At 39.9% G+C, this 24,097-nt stretch overlaps 1 protein-coding gene across 1 annotated transcript in view; it reads right to left on the bottom strand.

Annotated features, from left to right (window-relative positions):
* Positions 1-808: 808 nt before the first annotated feature.
* The window catches only part of LOC123388156 (contactin-associated protein-like 3), a 148,536-nt gene continuing 125,247 nt past the window's right edge, over positions 809-24,097 (bottom strand). The window contains 7 exon segments of the mRNA XM_045067369.1: positions 809-2,415; positions 3,219-3,352; positions 4,566-4,796; positions 5,400-5,639; positions 8,095-8,313; positions 9,225-9,395; positions 19,794-19,921. Of these exon segments, the coding sequence (XP_044923304.1) occupies positions 2,293-2,415; positions 3,219-3,352; positions 4,566-4,796; positions 5,400-5,639; positions 8,095-8,313; positions 9,225-9,395; positions 19,794-19,921 (1,246 nt within the window). The 3' untranslated portion in view covers positions 809-2,292.

Raw genomic sequence — 24,097 nt, 5'->3', positions numbered from 1 at the left:
AACCTGCTCCAGCAACAAAGGAGGGATGACTCTACTGGGGGCAGATGGGGCCATCCCTGCACTCACAGACCTCACCTGCACATAAGTAAGCTGAGCTCTGACGCTTGCACACCCCTAAGATGATCTACTCCTCACTCTGTTCAAGCCATGAATGGTAACTGTCAGGCCAGAGAGTGGAGCTCAGTAGCACGTAAAAAGGGAGCAAATTCTTTTCCACTTGGATATTAAAAATTCCTTTCCACTTGGATTGTATAAAAAATTATACTATTCAGCTGACAGCCGAGGCTGGGGTTCCATCCCACTGTTCTGTGAAACTCAACTAAGCTCTGACTTTTTAGGAACTTCATAACCTCTTCCTGCTAATTGTATACTGTTATTCTCATGGGTCAAAGCCAGAGGAGAACCTTATCTCTTTCTATTGTTTTCCCAGTTCTTGTGGTTTTTCTATACTATGTCACTGTTTTTGTTTTGTTTTGTTTGGTTTTGGTTTTTAAATTTATTTGACAGAGAGAGAGATAGTGGGAGACAGAACACAAGCAGGAGGAGTAGGAGAAGGAGAAACAGGCTTCCCACTGAGCAGGGAGCCTGATGTGGGGCTTGACCCAAGACCCTGGGATCATGACCTGAGCCGAAGGCAGATGCTTAACGACTGAGCCACTCAGGCAAACACCCTCCCTCCCCCCTTTTTTATGCCACTGTTCTAAATAGAATGAAAAAAAAAAAAAAAAAACCTTACTGGGTGTTGTATCTAGATGATGAATCTCTAAATTCTACACCTGAAATTAATATTACACTATATGTCAGCCATCTAAAATTTAAATAAAAAATTTAAAAAATAAAATAAAAAATCTACTAATATCACAAAACATGGATGTCCAGAAACACCTAGAAAACACACCTGAATTCACGCATTAGAGACTAAGCTATTCCCCTCTCTTTCCCATGGGCTGTTTGAGCTACAGACTTCTCCCAGCACTTGAGGGGAACAACTGTGCTCATCTGCATTTCTGTGCCAGCTGCTGGAGGCCCACTCTGCACTCGCAGAGGGGGCAGGAACGGCAAGCCACAGCAAAGCCTTTCTGCCAACACATCATGGGGCCTGACTCTTTATCCACACTAAGGCACAGTTAGAAAGCAGGAGCACCACTTTGGCCCAAAGTTGGTATCTATTACATGATGCCAAGACTGTTTTCACAGCAAAGAACCCTGGGACCCTGCTTCACTGGCTTAACCTGCAACTGTAACTCCCAGGACCAACACAGAGCTTCCCATCCCCTCTACCATCTAAATGATGTGCATCTGCATTTACCATTTACAAGGACACACTGCAATCTGCCCCATTTCCTCTGAAAAATAAGAACTTATAATTTTATTGCTCATCGTCTTTTAGAAAAATGTCACCATTTTAACAGTTACTGTGCTTCTCACCCTATTTTGAACATGGGCTCGTGGGCTGTCTGTAGATTCCAGCATCTATAGGATGTTTTATGTGCCAGGGATGGAAGAAATGATCAAAGAATCAAGGTACAAATGGCTGAAAAGGTAGTAAAAAGTCCATGAATTATCTCGGACCAACACAGCCAGATGAGTGTCATGTACCAGAGCAGAAATTCTACCCAAGACTACAAGAGGATTTCTCCCAAATAACTTTAGATATTGATAGCACATACAGTTTACAATATAAACAATTAAAAGGAAAAGAATACCTTTCAAATTTTATTTTTATTTCAATCTAGTTCTTGGTGACAAGGGGGAAAACAAAGGCATAAATAATTTGATGCTTAAGTAGTCTGGTATTCTTTTACCAGCCCTAAAGCAGGTGTGGGGGATTTTCAGATCCTGACCTTCCAGGGGTAGCTGGGAGCACTGAACACATCTCAGCAGAGCCCAGCCTACCACCAACACATACTCACTTGCCCAAAGAAAATGTAAGTCCTTTCTTCTTAATATAAATCTATATTTGCTGTTGGGTGATTTCTGCATTTGACCCCTGATTAATATACAATTGTAAATGTGACAGCTGCTTTGATTTTGCCTTTCCCCAATTGTTAGAAAAATACCAAGTTTTATTCTGCTTGATTACCAAGTGAGAGGGCACATGTGGAGACACTTCTCAGGGGTCACTGTGGCTCACCTAGCAGACAGCCCTCCCTGGTGATTACAGGCACACTTGGACAAAAGGGCTGCTTCTACCTTGATTGTCACTTGCTGGGAAACCATGAATACGACAAGGAGCTTCTTTCAGTCTTATGACCCCTTCCCCTGTTTGCAACCTGTCACTTCTGATCCATGTCAGGGGGTTGGGTGTGTCTCTTTCTGACACTTACCTAAAATTGTCCCCAACATAAGGGATTTGACAGCATTGAATTCTGTCCCTGACGACAGGACAACTTGTCTCCTTGCATTCTGGTTAACCTATTAAATATTCCACGAGAAGCAAACATCAAAATGGCGAGTAATTTTGGTGGATAGGAGAATGGGAGTCTAAGGGAGACCAAGGAAAATGGTAAAAACAAGCCATACATTCGTGCTGTTACAAAGGTGAAATGGTTTCATAGCAATTGTTTCAATACCTCAGATTTCACACCACCCCATTGCCTATTCTATCCCCTTTATTTGTCCTCATGGTTTAGGGATCCGTAATTGGTACGATTCACAAAGAAATGCAATAAGCTATTTCAAACCTTAAAGCTTTTACTTATTTCAAACAGAAATTAGTAACACAAGCCACAAAAAGTATTACTGGCACAGATTCAATATATAAAGGTAATTCTTCAAAACCCAGTGACAATGAATAATTGAAACATGGAGGCTTTTAAAAAATGTATTCCCGCTTTCAGCAAAATCTTGCTTTTCCCCTTGTGTTTACATTTCTGCCACCTTTGCTCTTTTGTACTCAGATGGAAATAGGCTCTCATTCTCGTCGGAACATCTCCAGTAATCGCTGGGAGAAACTGGCAATATTCCCCGACCGACGAGGACAGCTTGGCATTTTCAGCGGTCAGATATTAACAAAAGCCCTGTCAGCCTCTTGCTAAACAAACTAATGACACTGCTAAAGAAAACACTTTGATAACGTTTTCTGTCCTCAAGACTTTCTGGGAAGACTGATGAACGTGTATCTCTGTTACTAGGATTTATTCTCAAAGCCTTGCTGGAGGTCATACACTGAATGCCACAGGTTTGGTTACTGTGGCTGCTGTGAATCTATCTCTTACCTCTACAGAGACCACCGCTGCTTCTCTGTGAATCGTCACCTGGTAAAGCTGCCCATCAGCAAAGTTTTTAAAACCAAAGTTAAAAACATCAGGTTCTTGGTGCCTGTCCAGCTTATACCTGATCTGCAAACTTCCTAAACAAGACCAAAAAATGACATTTTTAACTAAAGTGGAATTTTATAAAAGCCATCAATGCAGGTTCTAAAGCACATTTTATTTTTATTTATTTCCTATAATTTGAATTTATTGAGCATTTGCTTAAGGACACTGAGAGTCTCTATTCCTGGAAGAGTGATCGTTTATGTGCTATTCCAGGGCTGAATTCAGAATCCGATTACACTATTTTAAAAGTCAAGACCAAATGGTCTTTCCCCAAGTTCTTCCATTTTCCTTAACAAAAGGAAAAAATTCTAAGTTAGGCATATGAGAACTCGGAGCTAGGCTTGATGTTAATTATTCATGTGGTATTCATAGTATTAAATGGCAAAACCTCAAGCAATATTGCAGTAACATTCAGTTTCTATAAGCATCACTTCTTTTAATATGACTTATTTTAATGCATTTTAATGTATTGCTGACATTTGCATAAAGAATCTTTTTGCACAACTAGAATTTTTTCCCTTATGTTTCTGCCATAATCAAGAAACAGAAGAAAGACCAGTGATTTGCTACAACATCTAAATCTCCTGATGTCCTTCACAGGGATGCCCACTGCCCCATAACCCTGTACTGCCTGGAGAAGATCTTCCAGAAAGTAGGTCCCTGCCCTTCCACCCTGTGAAGCAAGGTTACAGCTTGAGCTAATGCTTCATCTGCAACGTCTTGGAAAGACTTGTGGCCATGAGTTGGGTACCTCTCATCCCACTTTTCTTCGTATGTAGATATTGCCATGAATGGCTTCTCAGCCGCTGAAGAGTAAAGAACAATGCTATTCATGTGATGCATAGGAATCGTGGGTTTTAGATAGCTTAATATACTTCTTTACTTTGCTAAGAAGGAGGAGGAAATATTTTCCATGTACAAAGTGAGCTATCTTGTTTCAGAGTGAATTGCAGAACTAATTTATTCACATACAGATGGAAAGACTTCCCAGAATAGCAAGAAGCCTAGCAGCACATCAAATACCTAAAATGATCAAACTTCCATGGAGGGAATGTATCTTAAATATAATCATGGAAATGTGAACTTTAGTAATAAACACTTGAGGGTTATCATGAACTAGTGTTACAAGCATGGCAGGCCATGCAATTGTGTTTCCTTTTCGTAGTTAAACACCTAAAGGGTCCCCCTCATTGTGGTCCTTATTTTCTAATTCAGCCTCCTCATTCTTATGGTCTCGACACTCACCATTGGGGGTGAGGATCACAGACAGGTACTCCTCGTAGAAGGAGCTCACATAGAGGAGTAAGCTGGGTGTCCCTGTGGTCCAGAAGCTCAGTGTGGCCATTTCTCCAGCCAGCGTCAAACCCTCATGAAGTAAAGTTGCAGAGGAGCTCAAATTCTTGCTGGTGGTGTAGTTAGAATGTTCCGGAAAGTCGTAGATAACAGACGAGCCAATTCCAAAATACGCAGAAATCTCTGGAATGACACTCATTTTTGTTATGTTAGCACGAAGTCAAGGCAAGGCTCTTCTCTATGTGTATTTACACACTATCTCTAACCCTTAGTCTCTCAAGACAGAAAACAAGAATGTCACACTTTGCTGTTTTTTTTTTTAATTTAGAAATATTTCTTTCTTTCTTTCTTTCTTTTCTTTCTTTCTTTTTTTCTTTTTATTTTTTTTTTTTTTTTCAATTAAAAAGGTAATCAAGTATGGATAAAAAGATAACTTATCCCCGTGTATATTCGCATGATGTTGAACTGAGTAACAATATTTTATTATGGCCCACAAAATGCTTCATCTCAGAGTTACACAGCATTAAACGCCAAGTGTGAACATATACTTAGAGTTATTGTCCATCTCAGTGTCACGTGAATGATGCAGAATCCAACAGAAGTCATCACGAGCTTCTCAAGAACAGAATCATAGATGGACAAATTTGGGAGAGAAACAACTCTCCTTTAGCCAATCAGAGAGAACCGCCTTATCCTTTTGTAGAGAAAGGGTCAAATGCCAGAAACAGGAGGCAAAGACCAACATAAGGTGCCTCCCTCTCCCCATCCTGCCCAGGGCACACTCACCGCTCTCGCAGAATGGCCCGTCATAAGCAGAGAAGGCACAGTCACAGGCAATGCCCTTGGGTCTCTCCCTACATCTCCCTCCATTGCGACACAGGTGTCCATAGCTGCTGCAGTGTCCCAGGCAGCCTGGGTCCACTCCTGGCGTCATCCTGGCCCTTTCTTCCAGGTCCAGGGCCAGCCCGTTCAACCGCAGTGACCGAATGCACCCCAGGAAGCCTCTCTGTCTGGTGGCTGTCCCGCCTACAAGGGAAACAATTACAGCCGTGCCCTGGGGGTCTCGGTGGCATTTCCAACTGACATCCAACTGTGGCCGGACCGATCCCTTCAGAAAGGCGACCCACCTGAAGCTTTACAAATCACATGCGATTTTGAAAACCTAGGCTGTGATCTCATACTAAGAATCATCAAATGGTATCGAATAAGCCACGGATGGAAATATTTTTAAAATTGAACTTGGTAAATATTTATTCTAAAAAGTACTTCTTCAAGTTCTATTTAGAAAGATTTTTACAGTTTAAAGTTGGTTCCTTCATTAAAAAAAAAAAAAAAAAAAAAAGAAAAGACCATCTCTCCTTTTTAAAGTTTAAGTGTATAAACTGTGATGGGCACAATAAAGTTAAATAGTTGAAAATCTTTGCAATATAATACATATTACAAATTTGTAACATGCAAATGTATATAAATTGTATAGGGTTAATATGTAGTATACATTATAATTCATATATGCATTTGTCATACATATTTTGTTATGTATTTGTTATACGCTTGTTGCATATAATATAATGCATACATTACATATAATAACAAATTATATATGTAATACCATCCTTTCTTAGAAATGCTCCCATTAACAATGCCATGAAAAGGGAATTGAGGAGCTGGCAAAGAAAGAGAAAGCAGGGGTGACATTAAAATCCAGGCTCAGGCCTGCCTTGCTCCAGGCTGCTGGCTCTGAGGTCAGGAGGGTAACAGTCACTGAACACTGAGTAGCTCTCTATCATGCCTCACATGAGCCTAATCTCAAATCTGGGGGTGCGGGGGTCACCTGGAGTGCTTGCTACTCCTGGGGTTCATTCCCAGGGATTCTGACTCGGTGGGCCTGGGACATAGATCAGCATTTTCCGCCAGCTTCCCATGCTCTGGAAACATTGTTTCCATGAGGATGTCAATTCCATGTAGGTGTTCATGTCAACTTTGTTCCTAGAAATTCCATTCCTTGGTCCTCAGGATTACAAATCAGAAAACAGAATTGTTTAATTTGAGTAACAGTCTGATGACTTGACGTGAAGCCTTGAAGTTTTCTGTATCATGGGTTGTGCGCACGCACACACACACACACACACACACACACACACACAACTACCTGCATTGTACAGCCCCCAGAAGCTGTAGGTGTCCTCTGGCAAAGCAGACTGCAGGCTAATCTGTGATTTAGATTAGTTCCTAATTGGACCAGCTCCGTATTTACTTGAAAACACATGAGAAATGACCAAGGAAGAGTTAACTCAATTGTTTGCTTGCTTTCCAAATTAGAATAGAGTTATCTGAAAAGTAATGTAGCAAAACTTATCTCTCCCTTTGAGAAAAAGAAAAAAACATGGATAAGGAAGATGTGGTCCATATACACTATGGAGTATTATGCCTCCATCAGAAAGGATGAATACCCAACTTTTGTAGCAACATGGACAGGACTGGAAGAGATTATGCTGAGTGAAATGAGTCAAGCAGAGAGAGTCAATTATCATATAGTTTCACTTACTTGTGGAGCATAACAAATATCATGGAGGACAAGGGGTATTAGAGAGGAGAAGGGAGTTGGGGTAAATTGGAAGGGGAGGTGAACCATGAGAGACTATGGACTCTGAAAAACAATCTGAGGGGTTTGAAGTGGTGGGGGGTGGGAGGTTGGGGTACCAGGTGGTGGGTATTATAGAGGGCACGGATTGCATGGAGCACTGGGTGTGGTGAAAAAAATAATGAACACTGTTTTTCTGAAAATAAATAAATTAATTTTAAAAAAAAGATAGCAGTCTTAATAAATAAATTAATTAATTTAAAAAAATAAGCAAGTAAATGAAAAGGAAGACTTCCACTACCCAGAGCTTTCATCCCTGAAGCAACAGCATTGAGAATGGCGCCAGCCCAGTTTTGAACCTTGTGTCTGCAAGGACTGGGAAGCAGAGGAGGGTGACACAGCCACATGAGTCCTCCTTTGGTCTGCATTAGAGGGGGCACAGGAGAACTCGGACACAGTCACACAGCAGATTCCCTGACTGCACTGAAAAGTGAAGCCAGAAGTTCTAGATGAAATTTGCTAACCATTTTATAAATAGCATTGATAAGAAGTCACTAAAGCAAACACAGGTCATCAATACTGTTGAGGTCCAGCCTGGGAATCCACCCACTGGGGACTGGGTTTCTCTTCTATTTCAGTTTCTAGACTACATCACTCACTCTCTCTGGACCTCCGTTATCTCATCTGTGACCTGGGAAATCTATGGAAACCATGATCCCGAAAAACACACTATGGAAACTATATTAACAACCATCTGTGGAAAGAGAGCCTGACTCTTGCTAGAGCTCTCAGTCTGTGGTGGTGGCAGGAGTCACGTGCACCTGCTGCCATCATGGCTGGATGGCTCGAGTCTTCTCTGTGTCTACCAGCACAGCCCAGCCAGAGGGCAGCCATACTCACCCACGAAGAGCGGACTGTTGAGCTGCAGGCGGGCATGGCCATCCGCGGGCGCAGCTTGTGTCTTGCTGGGGAGCTGGTCCACTTGAAGGGTCGCCTCCTTTACATTCCTCTCGGCCCTCACGTGGTGCCACCAGTTGTTGTTAAAGGGAGTGGGAGACTGCACTGTGACCTCACATCGCCCATTCCCCACATCAAAGGAAAAGGTCACTTCTGCAGGAGCTGCAAATACAGAGAAGAGAGTAGTGTGGTTCATTCTCCAGGGAGGAAATTCAGCCTCAAGAGACAGGAGGGTAGCAGTAGGACAAGCTCCTTATGAAAGCAGACGGTGACACTGCTGCCGACCAATGTCATTCTGAGCTGGCTAGGAGGGCAAAAGAAATGTGTGTCCCGAGGGAAGAAAAACAAAGCCATTTTACCTGATTCCCCCTCAGACAATGCTCCTCATCTTGCTAAACCTTAAGGAGTAGAGATCTGTCCCCACCAGAGGGAAACTGGTCTGTGGCCTGCCTTCTTATATATCAGCGAATTTATTTCAAGGTGGGGGGAATCCTCATGTACTTTATTTAAAAAGCCCTCTGTGAAATTTTGAAGTAAGGAACCGAGCCTTGCATACATGCATGAACAATGTGGTGAGTCAATTACATGAAATGATTCTGCAATTTAGGGAGTAGTTATCGGACCAGTTTGGTTTAAAAGATCCTTACTGCACACACAGGGCAGCACAAAATTGGACAGACTGTGTGTGTTTTGTGAATCACTGTTTACCTCTCTATTGAAAATAAGGATTTAAAATAATGGAGCTTTAGGTGCTCCTGGGTGGTACGGTTGGTTAAGCATTCGACTCGTGGTGTGAGCTCAGGTTGTGATCTCAGGGTCATGGGATCAAGCCCCGCACTGGGCTCCATGCTCAGTGTGGAGTCTGCTTAAGACTCTGTCTCCCTCTTCCCCCCCCAAGCCTGCTCCCTCTCTCTCAAATAAATAAATCTTTTTTAAAAAGGTATTAGAACTTTAGTTTGCATTAAAGGAATACAAGTGACAAAGAAAACATAGCAGTACTTTGGGAATTAGGTTCCCAGAAGGGTTATTGCTATATACTGAGGCCTGGTGGCTTTGCCCAGAAGGCAACTCACTGTGCAGCTCTAGCCTGATGAAGTCTGTGATCCCCAGGTTCTCTACAAACACCCCAGAAGGCGCTGTCGTCTTAAAAAAGAAAGACACATCAGCACTGAGCTCTCCACGGAGCATAGGGAAGTGAAGGTATGAGGTCTTGGTGTTGAAGGAAGCGGAATTCCAAAATGAATCTGTTTCCAAAAAAAAAAAAAAAAAGACAGTGACAATAGCAAGGAAACAGAATAATAACCATATTTTGTATTTCTAGTAATTTTTTTACCGTTATTACCATTTTTACCATCATTAAATGCATTCATTATCTATGCAAGCCTTCATTTGGGGGTTCTTCCAAACATACAGCCACAATGTGAATATCCAGAGAGTGACTATTTCAAGGATTAAGACAGACAAGCCTGAAACTGAGTGGACAGATAATCACTGGAAATACCCTGTGTTTTTTAGAAGATGATATTATTTATAGATTACCATTAAGTCAAATAGACTTTGGGGGGACATACAGTTAGATGAACTTTAATACACGTGTAGAGCCGTATAACCACCACCAAAATCAGGATAAAGGACAGCTCCATCCCCCCTCTTCCCTCAGGCTGTTCTCTTACAGTCACACCCTCCTCCTGCCCCTGAGCCCTGGTCATTGTGATCTACAGTTGTGCCTTTTCCAAGTGTCATATAAACGGAATCACACTGTAGGTAATCTTCTGAGACTGGCTTCTCTCACTCATTGGAATTCGAGATTCATTCAGTATGCCATGACTTATTGCTGCTCTATCGTCCTTCATTGTGTGGATCGGGCCACCATTTCTTTGTCACTGGAGAACGTCAGTATGGTTTCCAGCTTTGATCATTCACAAACAGAGCTGCCCTAAACATGTCTGCTGATCACACGTGTATCTGCAAATAGTTCTCTTTCTTGCTTTCCAACCTGGATGCCCTTCCTTCCTTCCTCGGTTGCTGCGCTGGCTAGGACATCCAGTGCGACTGAAGTCACAGAACAGAAGTGGTGAGATTGAATATCCTTATCTCGTGCCCACTGCTGCAGGGAAAGGGTTCAGTTTTTCACCAGTAACCATGCTGCCAGCTGTTCTGTATGTAGATAATCTTTATTAGGATGAAGAAGTTTCCTGTTATTCATAGTTTCCTAAAAATGTTATCATGAGTGGTATCTGATATGAATGTATCATGTTAGTTCATGATATAATCATAGTAATTCAAATGATTGCGTTCATATCAGTTGATGCAAAAAAAGCATTTGATGTGATTTTTCTTCTTTCAACTGTTAATATGGTAGATGACATTGATTGATTTCCAAATATGGTCAACCCTTAAACAACAAGGGGGTTGGGGCACTGACCTTTGCACAGTTGGACATTCACATGTAACTTTGGACCCTCCAAAAACTTAACTACTAATGGCCTACTGGACAGGTTGACTGGACACCTTACCAAGAAGCATCAACATTTGGTTAATACACACTTTGCATGTTATATTATTATATACTGTATTCTTACAATACAGTGAACTGGAGAAAACAAAATATTATTAAGAAAATCACAAGAAAGAGAAAACACATTTATAGGATGGTACTGTATTTATTGAAAAAACTCTGCACACAAGTGGACCTACCCAGTTCAGACCCATGTTTTTCCAGGGTCAGCTGCACTGAATCAGCCTTGTGTCCTGGGGTAAACCCCAGTTGGTGATGATGTATTATTCTTTTAATGTTCCTGGATTTTTTGCTAATGTAGTTGAGGATTTTTGCATATGATCTGTGATGATGCTATTCATAGTTATCCCTGTCTTAATTTTTTTTTTTTTTTGATTTTCTTTGTCTAGTTTGGGTATTGGGGCAATGTAGGGCCCTCATAAACTGTTGGAAAGAATTTCCTCTGCTATTTGCTGAAAGAGATTGTGCAAACACAGTGTTATTTCCTCTTTGGTGGAACTCACCAGTGAAGTCATCTCTGACTGAATTCAATTCTGTCAATACTTCTGGGTCTCTACTAGTTCAATTTATCTTGAGTGAGTTTTAGTAGTTAGTGGTTCTCAAGGAATTAGTCTGTTTTATCTACATTGGAGAACTGATATGTGTATAGTTGTTTGTGGTATGCCATTATTATCCTATTGATGTCTTTGGGTCTATAGTGATACTCCAGCTTTCACTACTCATATTGGTAATATTTCTCTTCTCTCTCTCTCTCTCAACAATTTTGCTAGAGATTTATCTATTTTATTGTTCTTTTACAAATATTTTGTTTTTATAGATCTCTGCCTTTAATTAATTTCTCTTCTTATCTTTATTATTTCCTTCCTTCTGCTATTTTGAATTATTTTTTCTTTTTTTCTAATTTATTATGGTAAAAGCTTAAATCATTCAGTTGAGATCTTTTTCTTTCACAATACAAGCATTTAATGCTATTACTATCTCTCCCAGCACTGACATAACTGCCTCCCACCATTTTTGATATGTCGTATTTTCCTTTTCATTCAGATCAATATGTTTTATAATGTTGAGACGTCCTTGACTCATTTAATATTTAGTAGTTTGGTGTTTAATATTTAATATTATATTTAATATTTAGTAGTATGGTGTTTAATTTCTAAGTGTTTGGAGACTTTCTCACTCTCTTTGTTCTTTGTTTCTAGTTTAATTCATTTATGTCAGGGAATGTATTTTTGTGTGATTTATTTGATATGTGCTCAAGTTTGTTTTGTGACATAGGATATGATGTATCCATGTGCAATTTAAAAGAATGTGTATTTTACTGTTGGTAGGGTGTTACATAAATGTCAATTAAATTCTGTTGCTTTGTAGTGACATTAGGTTTTATGTACACTTTGCTTGTTTCCCCTGTTTTAGTTCCAAAGATTAATGAGAGAGGAGTATTTGATTCTCTAATTATAATTGTGATTTTGCCTACTTCCCCTTTCCATCTTATCAGTTGTTGCTTTATGTATTTTGAAGGTCAGTTATCAATGTACACATTTAAGATTCTCATGTCTTCTTAATTGCTTTTTGTATCTATTAACTTTCTATGCTTTCAAGCAAAAATTTAATACAGAATGTCCAGCTTTCTTTCAGTTAGTGTTTGTGTAGTATATCTTTCCCTGTCGCTCTTTTTAAACTTATGATATCATTATATTTGGAGTGAGTTTCTTGTACAAAGTACATAGTTGAGTCATACCCATCTGTCCTTTAATGGGTTTGTTTGGACCATTTATATTAAATATAAATGTTGACAAGTTCAATTTAGTTTTACCATTTTATTATTTCTTTCCTGTTTCTTAGGCTTTGTTGTTCTTTTCTGTCTCCTTTGGAGTTAAACATTTTTTAGTATTCTATTTTTGTCTCTAGCAGTTCCTTGGTTAGTTATTTTAGGAATGACAATATATACACTTAACTTTTCAGAGTCTGCTCAGAATCTGCATTTTAACCACTTGGACTCATATGTCAAAACCTCGCCAACAATTCTGTCAGTTTACCAAGTGCTCTTCATTTATTGCTGCCAAATGTATTCCATCTGTACAAATTAAGAGCTCTATGAAATAATGTTGTATTTTTTGCTTTCAACCAAAGGTATATTTAAAATAACTCAACAGGAGAATAGTCTATTATATGTACCCCAATATTTACCATTTCTCAAGCTGATTTTATACCCCTGAGATCCCAAATTTCCTTCTGATAGCATTTCACTTCTGTCTGAGTCTTCCTTTAGAAAGTCTTTTAAAGTATCTTCTGGTAAGGAATGCTTTTAGCTTTCCTTCATCTGAGAATTTCTTTATCTTCATCCCTGAAGGAGATTTTTGCTGAATATGGAATTCCAGACCAACAGTTCTTTACTTTTAGCCCTTGAGAAATGTTTTGCCACTTCCTTCCTGGCTTCCATATTTCTACTGAGAAAGTCATGAACATATGAGTAGGAGTTCACCTACAGATGATGCATCACTCTTCTCTCTGGTTGATTTCAAACATTCTTCATTGCCTTTGTTTTCAGCAGTTTAATATTGATGTGTCTGGAGGTGAATTTGAGTTTATGTTTCAAGTTCATCCAGCTTCTCAAGTCTGTTTTTTGCCAAACTTGGACAATTATCAGCCTTTTTTCTTTCCTTTTTTTTTTTTTTTTCAGCACCACACTATTCTGTCTGCTTCTGGATGCTCAATTACATGAATGTTAGATCTTTTGTTGTTGACTCAGAGTTCCCTGAGGCCCTGTTCATTTTTAGATTTTTTCTTTCTTTTGATCAGATAAGTCATTCCTATCATTAAGGCCACTGACTATCTCATCTCAGATCCACTATTTGGCCCACCCAGGACATCTTTTATTTCAGTTTCGTATTTTTCAGTTCTAAAGTTTTCATTTAACTCTTTGGATATCCTATTTCTTTGGTGAATGTTCTTTTTCTATTTCTTACAAAAGTGTTTATGATCACTTGTTAGAGTTCTTGTGTAATAGCTCTTTTAAACTCTTTATCAGTTCGTTCTAACCACTGTGTCATAATTGCATTAGTATCTGTTGATTATATTTTCCTAAGCCAGCTTAGATTTTTCTGGTTCTTTGTGCTAAGTAATTTTGGATGACTTCCTATATATTTTAAATATTATATTAATAAATTCTGGGCTTTGTTTAAATGTTGTGGAGCATGTTGATTTCATATATATATGCATATGCATATATACAAATTTTATTTTATTTATCTTTTTGTAAGACAAAGTGTTGTTTATTTTCACAACAAATAGCTTTTAGACTAGAGGGTAAATAAAATATATATAAATAAAAATAGAATAAATGCTAAATATATTCTTAGGTATGGCAGAGAATTGGCAATGAATGAACAAACCAACAAATTGCAGAAGTAACAAACATGCTATATTTAAAAGTTGAGGATTTTTCATGATTTTCCATGTCTGGACAGATCTCAGAGTTATTGTAAATAATAAGAGTATGCAATCATATTTGAGCACCTTAGATAAGAGCATAAAATGTATTGACCGGAGTAAATCCTGAGAAACTCCACACCCTGTCACTTCATGTGTGCCTGATCTGGAGACTCATCTGCAAAGATGTCTGAGAAAACAGCTTGGAGGTAGTATAGCAACAAAGCTATACCAATCTATATCTTCAAGAATTTTGGATCATTCCTGTTCATCTTCACTTGTGTTCCTGCTTAGACTCCACTAAGAATGCCTGTTGAGCTCAAGGTCACTCAAGCATGGTATATATTTTGTGGTTTCCTTGTTAAATGTCAGACCAATGGAAGTCAGGACACCTGTTTTCTCATTTCAAGAGGAGACTCAGTCCTTTTTACAATGTCACAACATTCCAAAAGGCTTTTGCATGGCTTCATGTGAGGTCTGAATCATATTATATAAATGTAGGCATGGCTTTACTTTACAAGTGTATAATAAATGTGTTATATTAATATATTATCTTTTCATGGAATTTGTATCAATTTAGAACACACTGTAAAAGTTACATTATATGTTCAAAAGCTTTCTCAACTTCTAATACACTATAGTCTATGCTCTCAGGACAAATATAAAAGGATCAAGGTTCGCAAAGTAGTTTTGTATTCAATTGGAGGATTATTTTTCTTAAGTATCATATGACTAAAATTAAAATTATTTTTAGAAAAATTGCCATATGCCTTTAGGTTTCAAAAGGACTCATGTATTTCTACTTTCAGTTCATTTTTTTAACATCTAAGTTTTTCAAGTGAGAGGGTATTTTTTAAAGTGTATTTATTTTCTAGAGGCTCAGCCATTTTCTTTTTTTTTACTGTTTTTTTAAAATTTTTTAAAAATTTCTTTTCAGCATAACAGTATTCATTGTTTTTGCACCACACCCAGTGCTCCATGCAATACGTGCCCTCTATAATACCCACCATCTGGTACCCCCATCTCCGACCCCCTTCCCCTTCAAAACCCTCAGGTTGTTTTTCAGAGTCCATAGTCTCTCATGGTTCACCTCCCCTTCCAATTTCCCTCAACTCCCTTCTCCTCTCCATCTCCCCATGTCCTCCATGTTATTTGTTATGTTCCACAAATAAGTGAAACTCTATGATAATTGGCTCTCTCTGTTTGACTTATTTCACTCAGCATAATCTCTTCCAGTCCCCTTCATATTGCTACAAAAGTTAGGTATTCATCCTTTATTTCTTTCTTTTTTATGATTTTTTAATTTTTTTTAATTTTTTATAAACATATAATATATTTTTATCCTCAGGGGTACAGGTCTATGAATCGCCATGTTTACACACTTAACAGCACTTACTATAGCACATACCCTCCCCAATGTCCATAACCCCAAGGTATTCATCCTTTCTGATGGAGGCATAATACTCCATAGTGTATATGGAGCACATCTTCCTTATCCATTTGTCCATTGAAGGGCATCTTGGTTCTTTCCAGAGTTTGGCCACAACCTGAATAGACTGATATCTAGTAACACGATTAAAGCAGTGATCAAAAACCTCTGAATAAACAAGAGCCCAGGACCTGACAGATTCCCTGGGGAATTCTACCAAACTTTCAAAGAAAAAAATAACACCTATTCTCCTGAAGCTGTTTCAAAAATTGAAGCAGAAGGAAGACTTCCAGACTCTTTTTATGAAGCCAGCATTACCCTGATCCCAAACCAGGCAAAGAACCGACCAAAAAGGAGAATTTCAGACCAATATCCATGATGAATATGGATGCTAAGATTCTTAACAAGATCCTAGCAAACAGGATCCAACAGCATATTAAAAAGATTATCCACCATGACCAGGTGGGAGTAATCCCTGAGTTACAAAGATGGCTCAACATTCGCAAATCAATCAATGTGATAGAACAAATCAATAAGAGAAGAGAGAAGAACCACATGGTCCTCTCAACTGAAGCAGAAAAAGCATTTGACAAAATCCAGCATCTGTTCCTGATTAAAACACTTCAAAGTACAGGGATGGAGGGAACATTCCTGAACTTCATAAAATATATCTATGAAAGACCCACAGCAAATATCATCATCATCCTCAATGGGAAAAAGCTCGCAGCCTTCCTGTTGAGATCAGGAACATGACAAGGATGCCCATTCTCACCACTCTTGTTCAACATAGTATTAGAAGTCCTAGCAACAGCAATCAGACAACAAAGAGAAATAAAAGGTATTCAAATTGGCAATGAAGAAGTCAAACTCTCCCTCTTTGCAGATGACATAATTTTTTATATGGAAAACCCAAAAGACTCCATTCCCAAACTACTAGACCTCATACAGCAATTCAGCAACGTGGCAGGATACAAAGTCAATGTACAGAAATCAGTGCCTTTCTTATACACTAACAATGAAAATACAGAAAGGGAAATTAGAGAATCATTTCCATTTACTATAGCACCAAGAACCATAAGATACATGGGAATAAATCTCACCAAAGAGGTAAAGGATCTGCACTTGAGGAACTACAGAACACTCATGAAAAAAACTGAAGAAGACACAAAAAAATGGAAGACCATTCCATGCTCTTGGATCAGAAGAATAAACATTGTTAAAATTTCTATACTGCCTAGAGAAATCTATACTTTTAATGCCATTCTGATCAAAATTCCACCTGCATTTTTCAAAGAGCTGGAGCAAATAATCCCAAAATTTGTATGGAATCAGAAGAGACCCCGAATCGCTAAGTAAATGTTGAAAAACAAAAATAAAAATGGCGGCATCACGTTACTTGATTTCAAGCTTTACTACAAAGCTGTGATCACCAAGACAGCATGGTACTGGAATAAAAACAGACACATAGACCAGTGGAACAGATTAGAGAGTCCAGATATGGACCTTCAACTCTATGGGCAAATAATCTTCGACAAAACAGGAAAAAATATACAGTGGAAAAAAGACAGTCTCTTCATTGAATGGTGCTGAGAAAACTGGACAGCTATATGTAGAAGAATGAAACTAGACCATGCTCTTACACCATACACAAAGATAAACTGAAATGGATAAAAGACCTCAATGTGAGACAGGAATCCATCAGAACCCTAGAGGAGAACATAGGCAGTAACCTCTTTGATATCAGCCACAGCAACTTCTTTCAAGATTTGTCTCCAAAGACAAAGGAAACAAAAGCAAAAATGAACTTTTGGGACTTCATCAAGATCAAAAGCTTTTCTACAGAAAAGGAAACAGTCAAGAAAACAAAGAGGCAACCCACGGAATGGGAGAAAATATTTGCAAATGACAGTACAGACAAAAGGTCGATATCTAGGATCTAGAAAGAACTTCTCAAACTCAACACACGCAAAACTGATAGTCATATAAAAAATGGGCAGAAGATATGAACAGACACTTCTCCAATGAAGACATACAAATGGCTATCAGACACATGAAAAAATGTTCATCATCACTAGCCATTAGGGAGATTCAAATTAAAACCACATTGAGATACCACCTTACACCAGTTAGAATGGCCAAAATTAGCAAGACAGGCAATGTGTGTTGGAGAGGGTGGGCTGTCTCTAATGGCAGTCCAGTTTCCAAAGCCTTTGCAGCATGACTCAGCTCTGCCTCACTTGTGCATGACCCAGTGGCCAGCCTAGGTCTTGGGTCTACAGTTAGGACTGGATCCATGCATGTGCCGCTCTGAGATGAGCCCAGGACTTCATAAACAACATGTAGTATGCTTTCCTGAATGGCTGCCTCCCTCTGCTCTTCTAGGTACTTTCTGGTCCCCTGGTCTCCCTTGTCAGTCACAGAACTGGAAAACAGGCTCTACTGAGACTGCTCTGTAATGCTCTCCTATGCAACTGTACCTGGTCCATTGCGAAGCGATGGGTGAGTGGAGGAAGAAAATAAAAATAAGAGGAGTCTTTCCATCATCTCTGAGCCACAGCTGCCCTATGCAGGGCAAAAGTCCCCTTCTGAAGTCCTGGCTCTTGTGCGTTCCCTGGGCAGCTTCTGCTGTTATCGTTATGGGTCTGACTAGATAGAAAAAGAGGGAAATGGGATTCCTGCCTTCCCTGAAAGTTAGGAACTTTCTGTTCCAGCCTCTAGCCAGGGCTCGAGGGCTTCTCCTGGAACTTCTCTGTCCATGACCCAGTGAACACGTCTGGGTTGACCGACAGACACTGGAGAGAAAAGTAAATGATGCCTTCTGGTTTCTCCTCCTTGCCTCTCCTGGCTTGCTAGAGCCCTGAGATAACTGTTTCAGGCGTGCTGCCCAGGTTTCATAGGGGGACTCCTGGGAGAAGTGAGGTTGGCGTGCTTAGTTCGTCCTATCTGGACACAGAGTGTGGTCTGCTGTCTAAGGTCATGAGTGGGAAGAACAATTCTTCATACTGTCATCCATCAAGGCATCTTTATATGTTCTTTACACTGTGACTATCCACCTCTCAATATTTTTGTCATCTGAAGTAGGAAACTTCCATTTTCTGAATGGCAAATCTCAGAAATGCCAGGATTTCTCCACATGGCAACATCTTCTATGTGACCCTGGGAAGGGTTGGCCACCGCAGCCTTGGTAGATGTTGAATTTTGGCCTCTGCTCTGATACGAGTGCCACTGGAGAGTCTGGGCCAGAGAACTGACATGCCCTGACTTTTCCCTCTGGCCGTTCTGTGGCGTCTCCGCTAAGTGGGAAGAAGCAGTTGCAAGTAGTCCAGTCAAGCCACTGGGTGGGGGTTGCTGGATCCAGTTTTGAAATTCAAAGTGATATGATTTGTATTTATGGATGAGTCCAATGTGTGTTAAGAGAGGAAAGAAGTTATGAGTGGCTGTTACATTTTCCGTCTAAGCGAAAGGAAGCATGGAGTTGCCATGCCCTGAGTTGGGGAAGGTTCTCGTGGAAAAACTTTTTTTTTTTTTTTCCTTCTTTTGGACAAACTGTTTTGAAATGTCTGTTGAGCCTAAGCAGCTGGGTGGCAGAGGTGGGAGTGCAGGGAGACAGCCTGGGGTATAGCGATGACAGAATCATTGACCTCAATGTGGGATTTAAAGCCATGAGCCTATTGGGAACAGCTCACCACTGGAGAACAGAGAGACAGAGGGCTGAGCACACAGGCCGGGGGCACCACAATAGGATGTCACTGGCATGGGGAGGAAGGAGGGAAAACCCAGAATGTTGTGGGTAAGAAATCCACATGTAGTGGGAGGGGTGAGGATAGTTAGGATCACTGAGGTTCGCAAACTGTCAGAGGGTGACAACAAACAGACAAATGATGGCTTCCGTCACCCCGTTTCTCAGTATCTTACCAGTTTTAGGCATCTCAGCATTCATCCAATACTTACTCCAATTAATTAATTATCAAATGACTAGATTTTGCTGACAGTGATCAGTGTTTCTGATCATCCCACCAACATTCACAGCAATAGTCCGACTCAAATACTACACAGAGGACACACACTCCAAAGGTAATACAATATACCTCCTTTTTTTCTCAAGCAGAACGCCAATACACACTTCTTTTGTAAGTTAACACATTCCTAATGAGATGCAGAGTATTAGCAAAGACAGTGTTCTTATGGACTCAGGCAGCTACATGTCTCCTAAAACACTGACATGCATTTCCAGGGGTCAAGGCAGTTCCTCTTGCCACTACTTACTGTCCCCGGAGCAGAGCAGAGGCCCCAGCGCATAAGCCGCTTCTGAATGTGGTCGGCCTGTGTCTCTCATCGCAACCTGAGTGACTGGCAGGTGATCCTTATGGGAAAGAACTACTGTGTCGCTGGTCCTATAAAACAAAAACGACCACCTTAGTGTTATTCTGAATGACATCCAGAGAAGGAGCAAATATTCTCTTACTGCAGCGCAAGACATGGTAAGCTAAATTTGTAAATACGTAACAATAAGGAAATCAAAGGACTCATCTGAACTCTGACATAGTAACGTACTCAATAAGGTTTGAGGATCCAAGATCCTTGTTCCTCTGCGTGACCACAGAGAAAAACGGGCAGGGCTGAAATCATAATCGTCATTGCGAGCATGAGATTATATTTCCCTTCAATGAAACAGCTTGAGGCCCTTTCCCATTTGCCCGCCTTGTGAGATTTAAATGCAAAACTTACTTGGCTTTGTTAAAAACAAAACAAAACAAAACAAAAACCAAACCACCCAACTGAAAAGATTTAGGTTTTCAATTCCCAGATTTTTCTTTTTTAACTCAATTTTCCAAAACTCCTATTGTGGTTACTAAGCCTTTCCTTATGTATTGATGCCATCCATTAGAAAGAAAGAAAGAAAGAAAGAAAGAAAGAAAGAAAGAAAGAAAGAAAGAAGGTTGATTAAACCAAAGTGAAGGTATGATACAATATGCTCTTAAAATTAATAATTGGGGTAATGCAGGGGAAGAGCTCGTCGTGACTGTCTATATCCATTCATTCAGCTAACATTTGGTGCACAGTGACCCCTTGCCAGGTCCTGCATGTTGGGGGCATGGGCACAAGAACCACCATCAGTGTCACCAAGGAATCTAGTGGATATTACATATAATGACAAAAATATACTTGTAATATAATACAATCACATAAGTGAATATTTAGGACTGAATATCTATAGTTCCAATGTAACAAAAACCAGACTAGAGCCAGAGGTCCTGAGTAGGAAGCAAGCTGTGCCACCAACCACCGTTCTGGGCAAAGAAAGAAGATTCTTCTGCACCTTGTGAGCTGCTCATGTTTTTACATCCTGCTTCAATTATGTATGTACTTTGGATTTAGAACAAATAACAGTGTGTCTAATGTATCCTTCAGGTGCCCTGCATCTGTGTAGAACCTAGGAAGTTTCAGTTTCTAACAATTATAAAGCCCTCACTTGCTCTGATGTATACAAATGGAAGCAACTGAAACTGATGTTTTTGCAAGTCAAAACAATCAGCATGGTTCCAATGGTTCAGGCTAATAGCTTTGCTTCAAAAAGACCCTGCATCACTTGATAATTAATCATTCCAATTCTGTTGAGGCATCAAAAATATTCTTTCGAGGTAGGAAAATTGAAATTATTAGCATTTTTATTTTGCTTTAAAAATTGACAAGGTGACTGCCGGTGCATATAGGCAAGATATCAAAAATTTGAACTAAATATCCTGAAAGTTCAGAAACATTTTTTTTTGGAATCAGATGGTTTCCAAAAATCAGATGGAATAAAACCCCAGGGCTTTATCTATAAGGCCCTGCAATTTCTGTGCTTGGAAGCACACAGGCAGGTCGTCCCAAACACGGAACTCCTGGTTTTGTTGGGAATGGGACAGGTGGTCGGTCACAAGCCAGAAGGTGGCATGGATGGTGGGGGAAGTCAGTCTGAATAAATACTTCTTATAAATGTGGGGCTAACACAACAAAATTAATTCCTGGTGTTAAGTATCAGGAAATGTTACAAATAAGCATTTTCATTCCTGTCATTGTTATTTTGGTAGAACATCTAGAGGGAAAATGTAAGGGCATTAGTTATTCATTGAGTAACCCTGAATTTTAAAGAGCCATTTAAAAGCTACATTTATAATGCAGTGAAAAACTACACTTTAATTGTTTTTAGCAATGACAAAGCACAGAGAGCCCTGCAAAAAAACCTAAGGAAAATCATAATGGGTAATTGTGTGTGTTAAGGCAGATAATCATAATACATTCTTTTTTAATTCTGTTGTTTGCAAAGTAAACTACCTGAGCCTGAGGAAATTTTAAACAGCTCAGAACTGAGAATTCTTTCTCAGCACAGGTCATTCCCAAATGCCCACGCTTCACGTAGGACGAGATTCATTGCCAGGGTCACCAGACTCATTCGAAATCGCCGAACTTCGTTACATCTCAGGATTTTCCTTGCCTCTCCATGTTTCTCTCTTTTCCCCGAAGGCCAGAGGGTTGCTCTCTAGGCCCGGCAGCTCTCATGGTAGGTTCCGAGCACTCAGTGACGGGACTTCCAAGGCCGCTTCCTCTTGGTCTTCCGTTCCCGGCGCTCTAGACGCTGCTTGCGCGGGCTGTTTCGCAGAACACCTTTTCGCAGGTGCAGCACAGCCACCGCGACTCCTGAGTTCTGGGAAAGGCTTCAGGGAACACCGAGTCAGCTTTCCCGTTTCCTAATTGTTCTGGAGAAAGCGAGCCTGGGGACCAGGGAACCATCGCCGCCCGGAGCTCCCTGTTTTGAAAGCTCCCGGGCTCGCTCTCGGGCTGTGCTGTTCCCTTCGTTCATCCCGTAGGAAACGCCCTCCGTCCGGAGCCTGCGGTCCCCTGACACTCCAAGTCCTGGGGGGCCAGTCTCCCGTCCTTGCTTCCACCTTCAGGACTGCCATGGACCACTGCTTTCCCACGTGCATCTTTCCAGCGTCTCACCGTCCCAAACACTCAGCAAATAACTGGCATTGGAATGAAATGGAATCAAGAAAATGAAGTTTTTCCCACTCATGGCCGTCATGTGATATTTCCATTTAGATATACCTTCTTATAATCTCATAATAAAACATAAAAGTTCTGCATATTTCTGTTATCTTTATTGCAGGATCTACAGTCTTCATGCTGATTTTGCAAGTGGTTTTCATGATATTTTCTTACGGTAATAAGCTCTTTGTAGGAATTCAGTTATTCTAAGATTCAGTGGGAAGCCCTACTGAATTCTCATTAATTTCAATAATATTTGTGTCTATCCTCGGGATTTCCTGTTAGGGAACTATATTTTCTATGAATAATGTCTTCATTTCCTTGTTTCTAATCATTTGTGGCTTTGAAATGCCACCTATATTTTTGTCCCTCTGTTAATCATTTCTAACCTCAGTGTCCTGTAATCAGAGAACTTGTCCATACCATAACAACATCTGTAAAATCTTTGGGGTCTTGCTTTATGAAACATTAGGAAAATCAGTTTGCAAAAATGTGCCATGTGTGCTTGAGAAAATTATATACTCTGTAATTTTCAGGGCCTACGGAATCAATCCATTGATTCCATATAAAAATATTCCATATCGTTTATAATTGTCATCTGCATGATTTACCAGTTGCCAACAGATGGATGTCTAAACCTCTCCTTACAATGGTTGATTTGTATATTCCTTCTTTCAATTCAGGCAATTATTTTCTATATACATTTTGAGTCATGTATGTTAGAAACATACAACTTTAGGATTACTAGGGGGTTTTGGTGAAATTAAAAAGCATCATTATATGGTAATGCTAATCATTCTATATTAAGACTTCAAAATTTTGAGGTGCCTGGGTGGCTCAATTGGTTTAACATCAGACTTTGGCTCAGGTCATGCATGATCTCATGGTCCTTTGGTGAGCCCCAATTCATTGGGCTCCCCACTAAGCAGGGATTCTGCCTCTCCCTCTGCCCTTCCGCCACTTATGGGCACAGGCACCCTTCCTCCCTGTCAAATAAGTAAAAATCTTTAAAAACATAAAAAAGACTTTTAAACTTAAATTACTTCTGTGCACATTTGTTTCATAAGTTGTTTTAAGATTTTGCGTTCAACATTTCTAGGTGTACAAACAAGATATATTTATTTTTAATTCAAAATGACCTATCTGCACTTAAATGGCTGTTTTGTCACATTTATTGTGTCTAATTACTCATAATATTCATTTTTTTAAGATTCCATGTATTTATTTGACAGAAAGAAAGAGATCACAAGTAGGCAGAGAGGCAGGCAGAGGGTGGGGCGTACTAAGTAGGCTCCCCGCTGAGCAAAGAGCCTGGTGCGGGGCTCGAACCCAGGACCCTGAGATCATGACCTGAGCCAAAGACAGAGGTTTAACCCACTGAGCCACCCAGGCACTCCCATAATATTCTTATGTCATTTTGTTGCTTGTTGTTTCTTCTTCCTTTTTAAATTTTATTTCCTACCTTCTTTTGAATTAACTGTTCTTAAAATCCTGTTTTTCCTTCCTTCCCTCTTTGGATTTGAGTATTACACTGTTTCTAT

Source organism: Mustela putorius, unplaced genomic scaffold, assembly GCF_011764305.1.
Source record: "Mustela putorius furo isolate JIRA1106 unplaced genomic scaffold, ASM1176430v1.1 tig00003890_pilon_pilon_pilon, whole genome shotgun sequence".
Taxonomy (NCBI): domain Eukaryota; kingdom Metazoa; phylum Chordata; class Mammalia; order Carnivora; family Mustelidae; genus Mustela; species Mustela putorius.
This window is presented reverse-complemented; position numbering and strand designations above follow the sequence as displayed.